Here is a 22,235-nt window from a genome sequence, read left to right as displayed (position 1 = left end):
ATGATGCCAATTATTGACTTGACATGTTGGAATCTGTCCATGGTGCTGAAATCACTCGCCTGGGGATTTAACTCTTTCCTGTTGCCTGCATGGGAACTTCACAGATGTCAGATTTTTCAACTCACATTGTGCAGAGATGCTTGTAACATGAAGTAACCTCACAAACACAACATTAAAGATATAAACACATTAACCTCTCTATTGATGCTCCACAGATTATTGAATACAACAGACCTGTGCCCATTTAACAGGGTCATTAAAGCAATAAAAAAAACTATGCCCTATGGAATAAACATAAAATTAAATTTGGTTCTCTAAAGTTACTGTGAAATAAGCGCAAATGATCAATGAGAAAAGAAAGATAATACAAAATAATCAATAATAATAAAAAAAGAAATCCATTAATATCTCTGTTATTTACGTCATTTCCGCTATAAATTCTTATATATTCCATATATCATTGTCATTCTGGAGATTTTCCGCCACCACTTGTTCTAGGCCACTCAAATTGCCTGTGTATGTGTGATTAGAGATGCGGTTGCGTCACCGGCCAGGCAGCCGGGACAGATGACTGGCGCAGATGTAGAATCAAGTCACCCAGAATGAAACCGGACACTCGGCCACTTGCTCGTCAAAATAAAAGCGAGCCTGAGTTCAATGGGACGAATTCAACTATGAAAACAGGTCAGATGTAAACAAGCTTACCAAGTATAGTAAATAGGGCTGCATTACTCTAATCGATTTGACACGGGGACTGGAGTTGCAGTTGGTATTATATTTTTTTATATTCAATAAAAAAGTATGTTCCATGATTAAATCTTTTAGCCTATATATTTCTGAAATTCTGATATGTGGTATTTTGCGCAGGCTGACCAGAGTAACACGAAATGAGAAATGATTTTTTAGCTAGAAAGTAGCATGGAGCTTCAGATCTGGGACTAAAGGGAATTTAGATTCACGGTCGAGGTCAGATATGAAGGTTCTGTGTCCAACCATTTAAATCAATTGATACAATAGAGTCAAACAGGAGTTTAATAATGAGTGAATATAAAGATTTAACACAATGGGGGTTTTCTTGAGACAAAACAGACGAACAGACTACAGTCCACTACATTAAATTATCATGAAAACCTTGACTTTTTTATTTTGAGAATATTGATCATTTTGAAAGAATTCACATGACTGTACCAATGGTTATTTTTTCAGACAAAACTGAACCAATGTGTAAGGTCCAAACACTAATTACACGTTTCCCTAATGATGTTTATTCCATTTAATATTGCAAAAACGATTTTTTTTTAATGTTTTATTTTGAAATCCTCGACAGGAAGTCGCTGTGTAAGTTCTATTCTGCTTGTCGCTCGGGCTCCTGGCTCAGATACCGATCAGCAGTTGGCTTTGGCAGGACACCCGAGCTCGAACGCTCCTCGTGAGGGGATGTGCTGCCTCGCGCTGACGCCTCGTAAGGTGTTATTGCACGAGTTATGCCATTAGTCGTGACATAATTAAGGGGAAAAGAAAGATGCCGTAATCTATTAGTAAATCACTGAATGTTTAGTGGCAGCTTCAAGTTAAAAAAAAAGAAAAAGAAAAAAAAAAGTGGACCTGTTCTCGCGCGGGACGAGGCCAGTCCTGCAGGATATGTTCCTCACCTGCTCCCGGGACTTGAAGTAACCGGAGCTCCGTGTACCTGAAGTGAAAGTGCAGGATGAGACCAGGGGGAGAGGAGAAGGACTCGGACATCACGTTACCGTTGTTTGTGCCGACGGCGTGATTTACAGTTTTTTTTTGTTTGTTTGTTTGTTTGTTTGTTTTTGTTTTTCTTCTTCTCCCCACCATGGAGGAGAAGTTCAACAGACTCATCTTCATCCCCATCGCCGCGGTGCTCTTCTTGATGATCGGCTACCAGTACGTGTGCCCTGCGGACAGCAACACCTGCTACTTCCGAAGTGGCGAGAAGGGGCTGTTCCAGCGGTACTCGTCGGGGTTTGAGTTAGTTTACACGGAGCCGGAGGCGGACGAGGACCTTCCCTCCAAAATCACGTCCAGATTTAACTTCACGGAGCGGGACCTGGACAGACACGTCGACTTCAACATCCGAGGAGATGATGTGATGGTGTTCCTGCATATTCAGAAGACCGGCGGGACGACGTTTGGGCGGCACCTGGTCAAAAATATTCAGCTGGAGCAGCCCTGCGACTGCATGCCCGGCCAGAGGAAATGCACCTGCCACCGGCCCGGGAGAGCCGATTCGTGGCTCTTCTCCCGGTTCTCCACCGGCTGGAGCTGCGGTTTGCACGCGGACTGGACCGAGCTCACGAGCTGTGTACCTGTGGTGATGAACAAGAGGGACAAGAAGAGCGCGCCGACGAGCAAGAGGTGAGTGAGACCTGCAGGACAGGTGTGGTCAGTGGGTGTGCAGCCTATTGAATAAAACACTAACTTTCTTCATTCATTCATTCATTTATTTCAATTTCTTAATGTTGAGTCCTCATTCATTTACTTATTCATTCATTCATTCACTCATTCACTCACTCACTCATTGCTGCTCTTACTAGCCTTATCATCAAAGCAGTCTTTCAATTTATGTTAAGCCACTCATTCATTTACTTGGTGATTCACTCACTCATTCACTCATTGTTGCTCTCACTAGCCTTAACATCAAAACAGTCTTTCAGATAATAATTTGCTCACTCAGTCACTCATTCACTCATTTATATTAATTGATTCACTGGTTTACTCAAGGACTAATTTTCTTAATGTGAAGTCACTCACTCATTCATTCATTCATTCATTCACTCACTCATTATACTCACTGTTGCTTGTACCTACTAGCCTTAACATCAAAGCAGTCTTTTGGAATAATTTGCTCACTCACTCATTCACTCACTCTTTTATTAATAGATTCACTGGTTTACTCAAGGACTCATTTTCTTAATGTAAAGTCACTCATTCATTTTATTTTTCATGTCATTAATTTTCTCACTTGCAAATTCACTCACTCACTTGTCTTTTTTTATGTGGGTAAATCATAGAAAATTAGGTCAAAATGAATAAATGACTGTGTGAACATGTGAGTGACTGAATCAGCACTCACTCACTCACTCATTTTTGATTAACTGGTTCACTGCTTCATTGCTCATTGACTCATTTACCGATCATTAAATCAGTCTTCATTAACTCGCTCATTAACTTGTTCACTCACTCATTCTGAGTCATTCTGTGTCCTCCGCCCTCTGATATTGAGTGAGTAAGCAAGTGAATGAATGAATGAATGAATGAATGGCTGACGAAGGAAACTGATGAGAAGAACAATGAATATGCAAATTAAAAATGAAGTAAATTAACAACCAAACAAGCAAGTACAAACCAAACAGGACTGGTAATCAATGTGTGGATGTTCTGAGAGCGCACCGACACAGAATCATGAATGCATCCGAAATGATTACTTGATTAATTGATTTTCTGATTGATAGGAAACTAACGGATGAGGATTTTGATGATGGATTCTGCTTGTTTCAGTTTTACATCAGTAGCAGTTGAACAGCTTTAGGTTTCGGCCTGTTGGTTTGACATTTGAAGACACAACCTAGTGTTCATGAACAGCCTGTAGCTTCCATTGCTAACCTAGAGGCTCAAAGTCAAAAGGTAACTGGATTTTCAGTTTCTTCCGGGGCTGCACTTGCCACACGCATGTTCTTATTGGCATGTAACGTGGGGTGCAGAGCTGCTGCAGCTGTAGTGTTAACACGGACGCCACATGGCACGTCAACACCGGCAGCAGAAGCAGCGTTTCCTCCACTGGTAGGTCTGTTTCAATTTTCTGTAATTACAGAACCAGCAGAGCTAAGCTTAAGGGAGTAAATCACTTAAGAAGGGCAGGGTCCTCCGAGGTGTGCCGCCTGGGCATTGAAGCCAATTTGCCCTGCAGTTGGTTCAGGGAGCAAATCTCCATATGTTACCGAGAGCGTTAAAGGGGGTCGACGAGGACCGGGAGTGCCTTCAAGAATCCTTCCAATCCATTAACCGTCCACAGTGGCAGCCATCAGACTTAATTTAACACTTTTAAGTAGTTTTGAAGAGGCGCCTCAGAGCCACATCAGCACTACGAGTGAATCAACAACACTCCAGTCAACACCTGTCAACTCAATATAATAGTTAGTGAAAAAGCAGCACTCATTAACGTTGGCAGTTTGCTGTGTTCAAGGCCCATTACTGACACGAGCCGGCTTCATTTTTAAACATGGAACCGAATCTGAACGGTGCTGCAATTTCAGCGTTATCAAGGGTTGATTTTTGTATTCATTATTTTGACAAGGGGAAGTGTTGATTGGAGAGTCACATTTCCTCTCACAGAGCTAATGTGGGGTGAGCTGAGAGGGGTTTTTCTGCGGCTCACCACCACAGCGCCAGAGAAATCTGATATAACACGATGCCGCACCGATGAGAATGTGATACTTCATTGATCCCCTGCGGTGTAATGCTCTTTCTGTCCGGTCCCATCCACACACGGAGGACAGAGGTCGTCACCCCTCCTGAGCAGCTTTTAGGGATTCAGAGTCTTTCTCAGTGACAAATCTGTCTCTTCTCTGTTTCACGGCACCGATTCTGATGTTGCAATGCAAATCTTTTTCAGGTAATGTGAAGTCTTGCGTGCACAGTCGTCACATACGACCAGATGCAGTGCACGTACAGTGTGTATTTTAGAGGTATCGAATTTGAGCCAAATGCACCGTGACTCATAACTCATCCTATAGCCGTGAATTTGTCAGACGAGTTGCGAGTCATGACTCATTCAACAGCCACAAATCTGTCACACGAAGTTCTCGTTTCCCGAGGATAATGCCTGGTTAGTTTTCTGTCCTTTAAAATAAATAAATAAAAGTATCGAGGGGGGCCATCACACCGCACCGATCGGCCTGGAAATAGACGGACAATTAAGCGATGCCTTCCTGTCACTTTAAATTAAAGACCAACAGGGTGCTTGCTCTGCACTTGATGATACGTCGCCACGAGGTTTCATGTTATCAGACCAGAGAGGCTCTCGTCCCGTCACTCCGGGCCATGTAGCCACTCCGTGACGGACTGTGACACGCACCATGATGGCAGCAGAGGGAACACAGCTGAGTTGGTGCGTGTTCATGTCAGTGTGTGTTACCAAGTTAAGTCATGTTACTGCTCAGTTTAATACAATATTTAATGCTACTCTGATCCACCCTTTGCTTTGGTAGATTTGTTTTTATTTGTTCGCACTGATCCCACTGTTGTTAAGAGAGGTTAAGAGTATTATTTTTTCCAATATATACATATATAATCCACACTGCCTGGTACCTGAACTTGAGACATAATCTCTGTATTTTACAAAGCACTCACAACATTTGTTCCTATACTCTGATTTCTAAGGACAATCCAACTTAGTAACAGCATGCGGATATGGAAGGATGACTTATCTTATACAAGTCACAGTATAGCCATAGGAGTGCAGACAGTCAGGGATAAAACATCATGGGAATGGATGACGCCCACGCGTAGCTTAAGGCTAACTCCAGCAGGGTGTGATGTAGTTTGCAGAGTCTTATCTCAGCCCTCAGACCCAACACTTCTTTATTTGACTCTGGAGCACAAGATGTAACATATGGTGTTCCTACAAATAACTCACAGTACTTTTACTCAAATACTGTTAGTACAACTTTTTGAGGCACTTTTACTCTCCACTTGACTAATTACATTTTCTGCTGCTTAAAACTTCATGATATTTCGGAAGGGAAATCTGCACTACATTTATCTACTAACTGGCTTGTGACAAAAAAAGAAGTTGCAGTTGCAGTTCAGATACGTTTCCGTTCAATCTGAAGTTACGGTCACAGATCTAATGTTAGCCTGCCGCCATTTTTCCTCTCTTCAGTGAAAGCTTGATGGTGTTTAAGTCACACGCGTCTTTTAGATTACGATTAATTAGCAAAGTTTGTTTTCATTTTGTGTTTATCCATAGACCAACTTTTACACCCTCAGCCAAGCTTTAAAACTTGGCTGAGGTTGTTTTTCGTGTGCAAATTGAAAATGCACATAAAAACTAGTGGATGGGTGTTGGAGGAATATAATATAATATAATATTCAGTGACTCCAGAATTGAAATGTATTCAAAGGGGTTATCAGGGACAGGATTAATGGTGGAGGCAGTGTTTTATAAAAAGGCATTTTTGTGTTTTTACTTTTTCATATTGGCAAGAGATTGGTAAATAAGTAATGAAATTATTTGGATTAGAATTTGATTGCTCTGTTGTCACATTACTCCTGGGCAAAATCCCAGGCAAACTCATGGCTCAGGATGAATGCCTCTTTAAAACCCTCTTGGCTGCTGGTGAGGAAGCAATCACACACACAAATGGCTGCAGCCAAAACCTCCAACAAAGGACGAGCGGACTGTCAACAAAATAAACTATGGAGAAAAAAAGCACCTTGATACTAACACTGAGATATGATCAGTGTATGATCCCGCCTGTAAGATGTAACCCATAGACCAAGTCTAATGTGCAGAGATTCAGTCTCATTTAATAACTTTAAGACGACACAAAAGAAGTGAAATTATTGAATATTTCATGTACAAAATGCAAATATGAAAGATAAATCAAATATTTTATGTAGCAGAACTTCCTCTCCCATTAATCATCTCACATTTCCCAGATACTGTACATCTCATGTCCCTCTGGAGGGGGCCTGAACTGAATCGAAGTTAGCTACGCACCTTTAAATAAAAGCAGCTAGTGAACACATATCAATAATGTAATATGTGATTATAATATGTGTCACAGCAGCTGTTTTCCTACAGTGTGAGTTGAACAAACCTCCCTGCTCTCTGTCCCCTGATGACGTATATTTGAGTCTCGGGGGGTGTGTGGGGGGGTGAAATTAGGTGAAGTGTGACTAAAAATTCTTCAGTACATTGAGTGTTTTTTTTTTTTACAATCTACGTCTCGTTTATGTAAAAACTTCCATCCTCCTTCATGATGAGCGGATCAGTAACAGGTGAACGCTTCTACCTGGATCCGTCATGTTACTGTCCCTCATGAAAAGATCAGTGTTTTGCGCGTTAGGTAACTGTTGTCCTGCTGGTCTTCTCTAAATACAGACGCACCATCTGTCTGCTTTTTGAGCAATTCATAGTCACCTTGAAATCACCTCTCTCCTACACACACACACACACACACACACACACACCGACCAGCGTAGAAACTAATAACACCAGCGGATGCATGAAGTATAAAGTAGAGCACGGTACTACAAAAACCTTGCTTCAGCTGCAGTGCACACGACAGGTTTTACTATACATTAGCTTTGTTGTCACTGTGGGTTCGACATATGAAAAGCTCACTGCATTCGTTCAATATAAAAAAAAAACAATAAAATGAGATTAATCATTAATTGGCTCCTTGGTTGGCATAGCAACCAGTTCTAGTTTTGTTAAAGCTCAGCTATAGCGACGCTTTATGAGAATTAGTGGCAATAGATTTGATCACAACACGTTTTTAAGGAGGTTTTCCCTCCTTTGTTCCTCCACTCCTGACTAACATCAGTAACCTGCATGTATCCATCCGCCCTTCCATATGCCTGGCAATCCCCCGCCCCCATAACGCACAAACTTCACCGAGTGATACGTGACCGGTTCAAGTAGTTCTTGATGGGCACGCCACCGGTCGGCGGCTCCTGCGGGGCCGTTGCTCGCAGCGTGCGTCGCTACAGCATTCGCGTCACAGCGGGCTACAGAACTGCTGTAAGGCCAGACGTCAGACCTGCTTCAATTACCCGGCTGCCCCGTTCGTCCTTGGCAGCCGGCCTCACACTGGGCAGTCAGAGAGTGTAACCTTATTACTGACCTCATTATTTCAGATTAGAGCAAAGGATGCAGGCCGGCTGAAACACGGTTCAGCCTGAGTCTAATTAGCTCAGTTCATTCTGCACACAGTTAAGGTGGTTTTAGCTATTAATTTGGCTATGGTGCCCTATTACTGATGATGGTGATGGCATAATGGCCTCGAAAATATGCAAAAATATGCAGGAAGTTCATAAAGTTTAGTAGGAAATGAGGTGAAAAAGCAGATTTTATCAAAATGCAGTTTTCTAGATGTATGATTATCCATTTCCTCTTGCTAAACCATGTTTCACAGAAGTGAAGAAGAAGACTATATGGAGGAAAAAAAAACATCTGGTTGCAAGTTTTTGACATTAATCTGCCTTTGCAGCCACAGTGAGTCAGTTTAAATCCTCAGCTAAAGAGAGCCATATGCAGAGATATCAGAAAGGGAATGTACATTATGGAGGAAATGTGCTCAGTTTGAAGCAAGTATTTCTTAATGCTTTAGGCCTAATACTGCCCGTTTACTGTCACCACTTCTTTTGACTGTAATGTCAGTCTCTGAGCTTACACATCAAGTTATTTCAAGCCGCTGACAACCACATTGTTAAAAAAGTCAACGTGACGAGAACACTGATTGTCAAAAAAAAAAAATGTGACCTTCAGTGGCCAGAAATCAAAGAAACAGCTCCCTGTGGATCCTTAAAGTGAGACTGTGAGAAAAGAAATAACATTCTTAGTCTTAGAAATGAAAGGTGGGGAGAGGATTGGTTATTTAGGTTCGTGACGTGTTTTTACTCAGTCTTACGTCTTGTATTATATAAAAAAACCATACCATCATGTGGAAGTTAACTTTAATATATGTGATTAGCATGATCCCGTAACTGTCATTTGTCGCCAAAAAGTTCTATAGACTCACTTTTAAGGAAACTAAAACAATAAAGTGGACTCTGTCCTGCTTTAGGAGACGGTTTGACTCAAGTTCTGATTCATCACTTCTGGTGGGAGGAAAAGTATATGTACAGTTCCTGACACCAGACTTTTATATTTAGCAAAGGGTGATTGTACGGGTCTTTTGGGAGATCCTACTCTGCAGCCTGCTGTTGTGATGCAGGCTGATAAAACATCAAAATCTCCTCAGGTAGCGTTTGCTCTTTAGTTCCTGTCAGTACTTCCTTTCTGTTGCGTCAGTGGAGGAGAACAAGGAATATGACACTGCATTTTTTTTTTTGCTAATGAGGTAAAGGTCCTTATTTGGAAGTACGTGCTACAGTATGTGTCTTAACACTTATGACATGCCATGCCTTCACCAGCCCGTTGATGACGTCTGGCAGAATTAAAAATAAAATTATTTTTTGCATTATTTGGCACTACGATGATTTATGTCACAGACTGCTGTGATAGTTTTGTGGCACATGTCGGGAAAAAGGGAAGGTTGCATCTTAGTACCTACCTGGAGTCTAGAGCATTAAAGTGTAATCATGGATGGGGATTAAAGCTATAACTAAATCTGCGTTTAGGCATCTCAAAAACAGAGCTAGGGTCAGAGTCCTTGTGTCTAACCAGGACATTATTATATAACACTCTCCTCACTGGTTTACCAAATAAGACCAATAGACAGCTACGGCTCATTCAGAAAGCTGCTGCTAACGGTTCTTAGAAAGGAGAGCATGTTACTCCAGGTCGTTGCACTGGCCTCCAGTCAGACGCAGAGTTGAATTCAAAGTTTTACTTGTTGTCTACAAGTCACTAAATGGTCTGGGCCCTAAATATATTTCAGAAATGTTCGATGTGTTTGAGCCAAGAGCTGCAGGAGCTGGTCAGTTAGCCAGTTAAAACTAAACCAAAACTGCTCTGTTCTCCTCTGCCTTCACTGAATCATTTAATCTTGCACTTTAATAGATGTAATCTATTTTATAATCTGAGTTTTTATTCCGTTTTCTTATTTTTACTTCTATTTTTAAGCACACTGAATGACCTCTGTGTATGATAATGTTCTATATAAATACATTTGCCTTGTTACCAAAGTGTTGCAGCTTTAGCCTTTAGTCTTTAAACCCTTAAATGCCTTTTCATCCCTAAATTCAGTTTCATATTTTTTCTCGTCAAGAGCTAAATGAGAAAATTGATACCGCTCTTACGTCTGTACGCTAAATATGAAGCTAGAGCTAACCAGTTAGGTTAGCTTACGATCTGGACTGGAATCAGGGGGAAACAGCTCGTTTGGCTCAGTCCAAAGTTTTAAAAAAAGTAGTCCTCTAAAGTTCACTAATTAATCAGTTGATATTACGTACATCTGGAGTCAAGCTAAGCCAACTGTCTGCTAGCTCTGGCTTCATATTTAGCGTACAGATGTGAATCTTCTTGTTTGACAAAAAGTTCAATTATTCTTAAATCCATTTTTGTCATTTTGAGCCCAATATAATATTTCTTTTACAATCTTTTTAAAAAACTGATGCATATTTTTATTCTCCTCTGCTCCCCCCCAAAAAATCAATGAAACCCATTCTGTGACAGCAACACTTCTACATATCTTTTAGTAGCTGGGATTATTAGTACACTTCAGTGTTGGACACACAGTTGTTTGCATCATGTTGGTTGTATTCTTTGTCCATGCAATACCACTTTGAAATCCGCATGTAATTAAAACAGACAAACAGCACATGCACGGCTTTGCATGCGCTTGCATGAGTGTGAAAACGATAATGAACTGATAATGATTGAGAGAATTTGAATTCCTGGTTCTGCCGGCACCGGTGGAGTTTGCTGTTATTTTTACTGCTTGTGCTCAAACACATGCAGTTGGTGAGAACTTGTGGAACAGAGATCCTATCAGTGATTGCGATGAGGAGCTTGATGTAAACACATGTTGCAGACATTTGTGAAGACATTTAGTTCAAATGCTAAATTCTCTAGTTACAGGAAAAATCAATTGCACGTTTAGGCAGCAGTTAATTGGACATTGTGCAAAGAATTAAGTCAATTAGTGGCACAAAAAAAAAAAAAGAGGAAAAAACCAACAACATATTTATCTTTAAGCGTTTGCTCTCACAATTATGACGCCTATCTCAGGATTTTTATTTAGTGGCAGAAATGAGCTTTTATAAAAAATAGGCTTCATTGTCTCATAATTACAAGAAATCTCGTTCTAATTGAGCGATTGAAACTTGGATATGTCTGATTGTCACCAACACAGGACAAACTACTGCAATATAACATCACTTACTTCTTTCATTATTATATTAAGTTATGACGCACCATCTCATAAATATGAGAAACCAGCTCGTAAATACTGACTGAGAAACATTGTGAAGATTAAAAACTTTCTTCTAATTATGACATACATCAGAATTATTAGATACTTTCTAATAATTTATGAAGGAGGATAAAATGAAAGAACATGATTTAATTACCAGTTTTCTTCATAATTATAAGAAACGTATCTCATAATTATAACTGAAAAGACTAATTTCTTGACCCTGGTCCTGTATTCCACTATAAAATCATTAATTTAAATTAGTTTTTCAAAAAATCTAGTTCAAATTATTATAGAAAATATTGTCACTTCCTTCTGTTGTATTTATAAGATGTGAGGTACTAAGTCATAATTTTAAGGTTCTTTATAATTACAGCATTAAGAATATCTTTTAAATTCCTGATAATTTTGATGAAAACACACTTAATAATAATTTAAGGTATTTTTTGGGTGGCAAAAATGAGCTTCCTTAAAAACAGCTTCCATTGTGGTTGAAGGAAATCACTGACAACTAGGAAATCACGTCTTTATAATCACCTTTTAGAGATGTGGTTAAGTGTATAGCAGAATATAAGTTAAAGAATACATAGAAATGAACAGTGTTGTTTCTGTTAAATCAAACCCCTCAGTGCCCTCCCTCCATGACAGAGAGTAACGTCTAGTATTCTTGTGGGAAATGTGAGATATTCAGAGGATCTTGGTAATCTCCACAGTGCTTGGGGGATTAGGGGCAGTAGAAGACAGGTTTTATTGTACAAGGGAGGAGGAAGGGGGCGATTAATCCAGAAGTCCTGATTTACACAGAAACCTGTCGACGGGATTGAAGATTCCTTTCTTACAAAACAGTGTGTGTCAATTTTGGGTATAAAAAAAAAAAAAAAAAGAGGAAAAAAACATCACAGGGAGGAAGTCTCTGCTACAGATGGTTTCTATTTTGCGCCATCTGACTTTCCCTGGGATGTATGGCAGAATTTGTTCAATTATATGAGAACTAGAGGTTGTTGTTGACCAAGTTAATCTTGTACGCAGAGTAATAATTGTAGGGCAGATGCAAGCTGTAAACCACTCACGACTTTCAAAGGACTCGATGTCAAAATGCTGCAAGAAAACATACAGGACGCTGTTCAAAGCAGCCTTCACATACTGCTAAAAAGTGGATCGCCTTTGAGAAATTCCTTCGTAGTTTATGTGGGTAGCTGTGACCTTTGCAGCGTACAGTCTTCCCATTTATCCTTTCCATATCTACATGGACCTGGAGGACTGGCTGACACCTCACAAAGCTGCAAAGATTAAGATGTCAGGCAAAGGTTAAGGCTAAGACGCTAAAGCTACTAAAGCTGCACACGCCAGGTTGTTGAGTGTGTGCGTGTGTGTGTGTGTGTGTGTGTGTGTGTGTGTGGATGTCCTCGACACCGCTTGCTGTGGGTGTGTTAAAAAAAAAACAACCAAATGAACTCTAGGAACTCTGGGAAAATGTAGCTACCTGAAATGCAGCTAAAAAAGTGAATAAACACAGACGGATGATTCAGTCTCCAGAGGGAGATTTTTTATGCAAAGATGAAACCTCATTTTGTTTTGAACCCTGAAATTCTCTGCATAATTTAAATTGTTTAACAGGCTGCAGCTCCTCACATAGCCTATCACCGAGTTTTCAGTAAAACCACATCTTCACACCCTTGCTTGCCCGTACACTTCATCTTTCAGGAAGCGTTCTCGATCCCCCCCCCCCCGTCTCCACACCAGCATCCCTGGGGCTTCTTTTCCCTTTATTGCCCAAAATAGCATCTCATATCTGCGACCAGCGAAGATCACAGTGCAGCGCCAGTCTCCCTGCTCATCATTTCTCTTCTCACTCTCTCGCTCCTAATCTGGCGCGTCTGTATGATTTGTCAGGGAGTGTTACCTGCCGATGTTCCCCACAACTGGGTTATGTTTTAGAGGGGAGAGTGTATTAGTGACAGATCATCTTGAGCTGAAAGAGAGTGGATTGTGTTGTACTGTTTTTTTGTTTTTTTCTGTGTGCGTGCGCCTGATTGTTGGACGATGAACCTGCTGTGCACAGATGGGGACTGGGATCATTTGGCCTCTAATTGGCAGACGAAGATTAAATTTGTACAAGAGAGAGAGACTCGGATGAGTGAAAATTGGCCCCGCTTGACCTGCTGGTCCAGAGACTGATGTGATGAGACTCCCCCCCGGTCTAGTAGCTTCACTCAGGTCATCTTGATAACAGATACAGATCTACCACTGCTGGATCTCTACCCTCTGACATTCCTCTTTCATCCATCTAATTGACTGACTTTTTTTGGGGGGAATTTGTGCTCCTCCAGTGTAAAGGTCTGTGTCCATGTGTAGTGTGATTATAGATCAGGTCTAAGTTCTATATTAATACTGTGAAAGTATCAAAGCCTCAGTCCACAGAGAAATGCACACAGCCTGTATTCAGAAACTGAGCCTTAAAACCAGCCGTCAGGACTTCCTGTACCTTTGTGATGTCACAACAAAGCAGTCACCAAGCCCCGCCCACCTGGACCCACCATCCAACCTTGCAGGATTTGGTTTCTCTGGGTGTTTTACCTAAAAATCTGCTATATTTGTATTTGATCACTCAAAAAACAGTGAGCCAATAAGAAGAGGGGCTCAGAGCCTCCTCTCTTCTGATTGGCTCACCGACCTGTTGTTACTAGAGCTCCAGAGAGAAGCCTGAGAGAGGAGATGTAAAACTACACTGAGATGGTTTTTGCTTCTTAAAACCACAAATGAATCTTCTTATGGATCAACACTTCAAAATAAAACACAGGAGAAGAGGAAAATATTGAACTTTAAGCTGAAAATCAAACCCCACTAATAAATAATGTGCTTCACCAAAATCAATATGTCCACATTTCCTTCCTGGACTAAGATGAATGTTCTCCCTGTTCATTCAACACTTCCAGTTTAGCAAAAAAAAATCTGGTTTTCCTTCCATTAAAAGCCTTAAAAATCATTTCTATAACATTAAATATTCATCACAGAATAAGCAGAATTTAAAGTTTTATTCTTACTTATCGTTTACTTAAGAGTTTAAGAGTCAAAACTCATCTAATCTGTTTCATCGAGACTGTGTGGGTGTGAACTGATTGGATTCCAGACAGTGGCCTGAAACCATAAGCAAACAACCCGACAACTGTTATCAGAGAGTTAAAGAGAAATGCTGCTCAATTCTGAGTGGTGCACAGAAATATGTGACCTCACATTTATCAAACTGAGCCCAAACCAGCGAGAAAAAGACAAAAACACAAACACACAAATCCTCTAGTGGTAAGTCATTTTCAGGACTTTCAATAGGTTTTGCTTGTTTCAAAGTCTTTATATAAAATTCAGTATTTCATTGACTCTATATCAACAGATGTTTCTGGCCAAGCTATCGCCTATTTACACATCTGGCTTCATCACTAGCGACACCTTTGACATTAGACATGCTCATTTGATGCGTTGTTGAAGTTATACAGTATATTTTAGCTTTGATCAGGGAAAGGCACATCCGTCTGTAAACTGAAGAAAGTATTTATGTGGAAGGTCGGATCATTATTCAGACATAAAAACATGTTAGCTACTTTAAACAAGCTTTATGTAAGTTTTGCTATTGCTACATAGCCAGCGTTAGCATTAACAGCTGTTTACTTACTAATCTAGAGGAGACGTTGTGAGTTCAAATATTATTTTACAGTTCTCTTGCTCCTCTCAGAGAAAGATTTAATTCTCTGTTTGATGTAAGAAATAAAATTTTAGCAAAAGCCATTTAAAAGGTGATTTTAGGGAGATACAATTGAACCTCCATGTGACTAGAGAGTGAGATGCCTGAGGGGGATTTTTTTTCTTGTCAGGCAGTAATTTCCTATTGGAGGCAATGGTAAAGGGATCCCTTGTGGGCGCAGAAACACCCTTAAAATGGATTTGCTCCAACTGTGCCAGTTATCAACAACCTGACTTCAGTGTGAAATCGATGTGCAGTCCTGCAATTGTTTTCAAAGTCGCTCCTTCTCCCAACTCAGCCTATAGAAAAAGCTCTGAAAGTGATATTTCATTGAGAGCGCTTATTGGACGAGTGTGCGATCGAGTTGGAGCAGTGAAAGCATTTTTCAGAAACGCCTCGACTAAAAGCAACGTGATGCATTTTCAAAAAAGATGAAATAAATAAGATTATTGTCGATCCAGACACTTTTTGTATGGGCTGCTTCTTCAGCGGCATAAATAGTTTCCATTAAGGCTTTTATCATGAGACCGACAGTGTCCTTGATAGTAGTGAGTGAATTAACAAGGCAGTTATTGATCTCTTGCTGTGAGTTTCCTCTGTAGCTTTTTGATGGTGATTGAGAGAGTGAGAGAGAGACAATCAGGGACAGAGACGGACAGAGGACGATCAATAGTGTTTGTGGGTTTGCTGTGTGGAGAAAGGTGACGGGAGAAGGGCACGAACGAGGTGTCAGATTGATCCGGAGCAAAATGCGACAAGCCGTTTTTACCTTCAGGAACAACCTCGCATGATCAGACACACTTGCGCGGTTGTGCTATTATATGATCGAATGGCTTCTGCATATTCACTCAGAGGTGTCTGAGAACATTAGAATCAGCCTCAATCAATCAGGTATTTGAGAACACAGAAAACGGCCCTTTCAGGCCTGAAAGACTTGAAAGCCACTGAGCACATTAGCGAAGAGCTTACGCATCGGCGTGGAATAAACCCGTGCGGATGACAGATGATTTTTTAGAGGGATGGATGGTGAAGACGAGTTGTTTTAGCTCAGGAAAGACTCATTAACTTTTAAGCACCCTGTGCCTTTAGGGAAACTGCTATGATCAGGAGTTAATACATCACATGGTGATATGTAACTAACATACAGTGTAAAGGTCTCTGTCCATGTGTAGTGTGATTATAGATCAGGTCTAAGTTCTATATTAATACTGTGAAAGTATCAAAGCCTCAGTCCACAGAGAAACACATATTCAGAAACTGGGGATTAAACAAACTGTCAGGACTTCCTGTAACTTTATGATGTCACAATGAAGCAGTCACCGCTCTCAGCCATGTCCCAAGCCCCGCCCACCTGGACCCACCATCCACACGGATTTGGTTTCCCTGAGTGTTTTACCTGAAATCTGCTATATTTGTATTAGATGACTCAGAAAATACTCAGCCAATCAGAAGAGAGACTCAAAGCCTCCTCTCTTCTGATTGGCTCACTGACCTGTTGTTACTAGAGCTCCAGAGAAAAGCCTGAGAGAGGAGATGTAAAACTACACTGAGGTGGTTTTATATATCTTCATATGGATAATCAAACATGACTTAAACAAATAAACGCTAATGTTGCGTCACACCTGCTTGATGTTTAAATAACTAGCTGCTCGCTAACACATTAGCCATTCAACTTTAAAAGGTGATAATATGTCAGTGTTGTTTTTCCAGTTTGTTTTCCACCAAATGGACAAAAAAAAAAAAAAAAAAACTGCAGGTTTAAGAAGCAAAGATTATCCATTTTTGAGCGATTAGCATCTACTGAAAATGCTTTAGGACAATGAGCACCACCTATTGATGATGCTGTGGTTATTTTCTACTTTAATAAACGCTCTATTAAGGTGACACAAGAAAACCTCAGCAATTCACCCAACAAGTAATTATTCTTGACCTTCATAATGTGACCTGTCCCTGACATGAGTAAGAGGAGCGCTTTGACATTTGCTGCTCTTCGTCAATGAAAGCACAGACGCAGAAAGCTGGGGTTGCACGGACACGTATTGATCCGGCTGTCTCGCGGTTAGCTGCATGGATAGATGATAGGCACAGGAGGAGGAAAAAAGAGTGAGCTGTTTTCCAGTATGTACAACAAAGGCCGCTTTTGTGAGGCGCTCGTGTGTGTCCATCCATCTCGTGCTGTCCGCTCAACCCGGCGAAGATGGCAGGGTAATTCACTTAGCCTCCACTGTGGATGGCCATTATCTCTGGGTGGTGTGCCTGTCGGCGGGTGTGTTCTGCCATGATATCATCGTGGCACTCACTTAAGCGTACATCACCGCTGATTGATATCTGCCATCTGGCAATAATTGCTAAATTGTGGACCTTTTAAGGCCGTTTGGCTGTTCACTCTTTTCCTCAGTAACACAACTTCTCAGTTAACCCTCGGTTAATCACATTTCTCAGTTCAGCAGTGAACCTGAAACAATTACAGCCGCACTGATGCTCTCATTATAAAAGCTCCAGGTTTACATGGTTGCTGCTTTTTATATGTAATACGCAGCAGATTCAGAAAGAGAGGACTAATGGAGATCAATGCATTTTAACAGAATGTAAACAGAAAGCTGTTATGTATAAAATAATCTATTCAAGTCTAAAACTCCCTCTTAAATTCTTTTTTTTTTTTTTTTTTTAAAAGGAAGTGAGTAATTCAGCAGAATGAGACAAATCCTTTGTTCTTTGACGTCTGTACGAGTTTATTTCAAGAAACGACTGCAGTCAACTCTTGTTGTGACTGAAGTCTTTTATGACAGCCTTTCCTTTTTTATTCTATCCTTTGTAAAAGAAATTCAGCAAAGTAAGTTCTTTTTTCTTAAGCTATAAAGAATCAACAATTTGAAAAAGGCTCAACAAACAGGGACTGTAGATGAAATTGTTTCGGTAAGAGCATAATTTACTGAGTTGAAGAGCAGGCAGAACAGGAAAACAGGCAGGTAAGGGGTCATTAACAAAACAGGTATGAACAATAAGAGAAAAAGGCTGAAACACCTGGGCTATGGTTGAAGAGTAAAAAAAAAATATCTCATTTCCTAACCACTTTTCATCGACTTCAATGGAAAACATCACAAGGTCGTTAAAAGATTTGAAGGATAATTCAAAAAGGACCAAAGAAAAGACTGAGAAAGATAAATACATGGAGGATAAATACAGTGACGTCAGTGCAGAACACCTCGGAAAATAAAAACTAAACAAACAGGACTGAAATTATGAAATAATAACATGAAAGGAATATACAAGTAGAAAAAGTTGAGCCATTAAAATAATGATTAAATAAAAATAAGGAATTGAGCAAGGGGCCAGAGTAAATTATAGATACTTCCGGGTTGTTTCACACGTTCCTAAGCAACAAAGATTGAAGGTCAAGGATTGGGCCTTCAGTGCTGGTAACTCCCGGCTAAACTATCCCAGTTGGCCATGGGATGTAACAAGCTCTCTGATTGGTTGAGCTAACCAGTCATATCATATCCATAGACTGTATATAAAAAAGGGTTTTACCAGCACTGAAGGCCCAGAGTGTCGCAGAAAGGCTAACAGGAGAAGCTAATCGATTAGCTAATAGGAAAGAGAAAAGCAGCTGGAAAAAGGAAATGGAAACTCAAGAGGGAATCCAGGAATGTATATAATGTAATGTGTCTCAAATTCTATTATTTATTCATGAATTAATAAATGGTGTATTTATTTAGTGCTTTATGCCGTTTTTGTAAATCCATCCTTAAAATTGAAATTTAATAAATGCTTTATTACTTTTCCATGTGACATCCCTGCGCCTCCATACACCACCATCCCCACCCCAGTAATTCTCATTCAGTCAGAGTAGCAACACAGTACAAATGGTGGGAAAAGGTTAATAATTAGCGGTCATCCTCACCAGTACCAGGCCCGACTATAACCGTGAACGCATCTGAAGGGTAAGCTAGTCCAGTTGCCTTCGTCTGGCACTTAGAAATACCATGAGGTGGATGACTGAATCTCCACAGACTGTGTATGTCACCAGGTGAAATGTGCAGGTGTGTGTCTTGGCACAGCTTTCGTCAACACCAATAGTCCACACTCGTCCTCATCTAATCGCACAGGTAGTGAGTGTGTGTTGTAAACAAAAGAAAACCCACAATCCATAAGGGATCTGATTTTGGGAACCGGTCCAGCTCATCGCAGCGGACTGTGCTCTTCTCAGCCAAATCCAGTCCACTGAGAGCTCATCACAGGGAGAGAAAATCAAATGGAAAGCCCTGCTGTGCACCAGCAGGGCAACAGGTAGTTCAAGAAAGGAACATCAACAAGCCATACGACTTAATGGAAAAGAAACTGCATCATGTATTGAGAACTGAGCATTCATGTAAAAAGGAGTTTAAAAGAGTAGCTTGTAGAGGTGTTGCTGTGAAACGTCCTTGAATCTGAATTCTTTATTTAGCTGTTGACTGAAAGCTCCCGGGAAGTAAACTGGGGGAGTGAAAGAAACGAAATGTTCAGCTTTTTATTTGGCCTTGATATTGGGCCTCAGTCTGACACCGTAAGGTCATGGTGATCTTTGTATACAAGATGAACATTTTCAATTTCCCTTTTATCTAAGTTGTTTTTCTTTTGAAAAACTTTTTGGAAAAAATGTCTGAAAGTCCCCCTCAGTCACCTCGCCGTTATGCCGGTCATCACAGAACTCAATAGATAAGAGCAGAAAGCTGTTTGGTGTGTTAGCTGAAAGGGCGCCCGTGCGGTTGGTTTACAGCATTTATTTATTTATTTATTTTTTGAAGTGCCATTTGTGGCAGATCAAAGCGATCCAGAAACACGAAAGGTGGTGGAGACGAAGAAGAAGAAAATACTTATTACCAGAGGGAGACGGGAGCAAATTGGTGTGGCAAAAATAAAAATAATTTCATATCTGCTGGATATTAAATGCTATACATTCCTGGTTTGCATTGCTTTCTATGTCATTATACTCTAACACCCTCAGACACACTTGATGATGTTTTTCATTTAAACCCTAATCACACTTTCAGAGCGCTGTATGAACTTCCAGTGTCGTGATATTTTTTCTGGCTCATCTTTTCTTTTTAACTGCAGCAGGATGTGAAAAAGTTTCATCCTCCTACATTGTGGCTCATGGTCTTTTCTTCAACCTTTGTGTCATTTCTTGCGCTCACAGGTACTATCTGGACTTAATGTAATTCAGGTGACGAAGGATGTTTTAAAAGAAAGTGTTGGGACTACGTGACTGAAATAAAAAACATATTATTCACGCAAAGGGAAGAAAGTAATGAACACTGATGAAAAGGAACATGATATAGTCTACACCCAGATCAATAGACAGTGTTGGAACAAGGACCAAAGCAAAGGATGTCTGAAAAAAGGCAGACCAGCGAGCGTGGGAACTCGGAGCAGCACATAATCTCAGGAGGAAGAGTTTGACATTTTGCTTACTTGTCAAGAGTTAAACGAAAAGATAGACACTGCTCTCATGTCTGTATGCTAATACAGGCAGTTAGCTTATCGTGACATTCAAAAACGAAGAATAAAAATGAAGTGTCGGGGTTGTGTGCCTCTGCCAACCAGTCAAGATGCAGGAAATATGGTCACAACCTCCTTTTCCTGACTTACAGCATTGAATAATGGCCAGAAGTGTTTTTGTAGATGGTTCTGATGTCATAGTGAAGTTGACCTTTGACCTTTTGGCTATAAAATGTCATTACTGCATCAATTTATCCTTATAGACATTTGTGGTAATTGAGTCATTATTAGACTATGAATTTGAAAGTTATGGCAAAAAGTAAAGATGTTTCTGAAGAACGGTTTTGAAGCTCAGAGTGAGCTGCTGCACCATCGCCATCTTGGCAGTGCCTGACTCCACCCCTAATTCCCAGATAATTGAAAAATGGGCAAAGACATCTAGCTCAAGGGAAGATAAGGAATAAATGTTTCCTAAAATGTCAAACTAGAAATCCATTCTTAACACATACATGTCTTAGCGCTAACTTACATGCTACCAACAATCATTTCACGTCTCTTTGTTTGTCCCTGCAGGAATTTCTATTACATCACCATGCTTCGTGACCCTGTGTCACGCTACCTCAGCGAGTGGAAACACGTGCAGCGCGGGGCCACATGGAAAACAGCACTCCACATGTGTGATGGCCGCCCGCCCACTCAGGACGAGCTCCCCGCCTGCTACAGCGGCGAAGACTGGACAGGCGTGCCCCTGGCAGACTTCATGAACTGCCCTTCTAACCTCGCTAACAACCGCCAAGTCCGCATGCTGGCTGACCTCAGCCTGGTGGGCTGCTACAACATGTCCTCCATGAACGCGCTGGAGCGAGGCCACGTGCTGCTCGCCAGCGCCAAGGCCAACCTGCGCAACATGGCTTTCTACGGCCTGACGGAGTTCCAGCGCAAGACGCAGTACCTGTTCGAGCGGACGTTCGGCCTGCGCTTCATCCGGGCCTTCACGCAGATCAACAGCACGCGCGCGGCCAGCGTGGGAATCAGCGAGAAGGTGCGGTGGCGCATCGAGGGGCTGAACGCCCTCGACATGGAGCTGTACGAGTACGCCAAGGAGCTGTTCCTGCGGCGCTACCAGTACAACCGGCAGAGGCAGCACCAGGAGGAGCGGCTGAGGAGGAGGCAGGAGAGGCAGCACAGGCAGCGGCTGCACAGGACCTATCTGGCCGAGCTGTGGAGACTAGGAGGAGGAGGCGGGGGGGAGGAGGAGGAGGAAGGCGATTTGAAGTTGCTCAAGGAGGAAGCCACTACAGAGGACTACAGCAGTCAGGTGGTGCGGTGGTGAGGAGAACACAGGAACTAAAAACACCAAAGCACAGACTGATCGCTGTTCGGTTCATTGTGCTTTACTCTCCTCTCTCCATCTCCCTCCGTCTCGCCTCCGCTGTGAATCTGCCAAAACCTCCTGCCCTCATGGCCTCATGACGCTTTGATGGACCGCCGAATGGTGTCTTAATATTTATGATGGATGTATTTGTCATGGCAACATAAACATTTTGTATTTATGTTTTTTTTTTCTTATGGAACTGCAGTTGTGAAATGTATTTATTCCTTAGCAGGTGCTTTGAATGTTCTCAAAGCCGTAAAAAAAATGTTTCTTAAATTTCACTAAGAATTAGTCGAACTGAAAAAAAAAGAAAAGAAAACCTTGCCTCATGAAGAAGGCCGATTCTAGTATATTTTCAAAATGGTGAGTGACTCGAAGGATCCTCTGTGTCATGTTTGTGATCTAGCGCCGTATTGATCAGTGAAATCTTTGTAGTTCCTCTGTGGTGTTTGGCTTCATAAGAATATCAAAGCACAAACTTGGCAATAGTCTGCAGTGTGTTTTTCTTTCTGACTGATTAAGCTGCGATATACAG

At 41.2% G+C, this 22,235-nt stretch overlaps 1 protein-coding gene across 1 annotated transcript; it reads left to right on the top strand.

Annotated features, from left to right (window-relative positions):
- The first annotated feature begins 1,804 nt into the window (after positions 1–1,804).
- LOC111222661 (heparan-sulfate 6-O-sulfotransferase 3-B-like) lies at positions 1,805–21,658 on the top strand. The gene is made up of 2 exons (XM_022746462.1): positions 1,805–2,379; positions 20,899–21,658. The coding sequence occupies exons 1-2, from the start codon at positions 1,838–1,840 to the stop codon at positions 21,656–21,658; spliced, it is 1,302 nt and encodes a 433-aa protein (XP_022602183.1). The 5' UTR covers positions 1,805–1,837.
- Positions 21,659–22,235: the final 577 nt, after the last annotated feature.

Source organism: Seriola dumerili, unplaced genomic scaffold (genome assembly GCF_002260705.1).
Source record: "Seriola dumerili isolate Sdu_G_001 unplaced genomic scaffold, Sdu_1.0 BDQW01000105.1, whole genome shotgun sequence".
Classification (NCBI taxonomy): Eukaryota; Metazoa; Chordata; class Actinopteri; order Carangiformes; family Carangidae; genus Seriola; species Seriola dumerili.
This window is presented reverse-complemented; position numbering and strand designations above follow the sequence as displayed.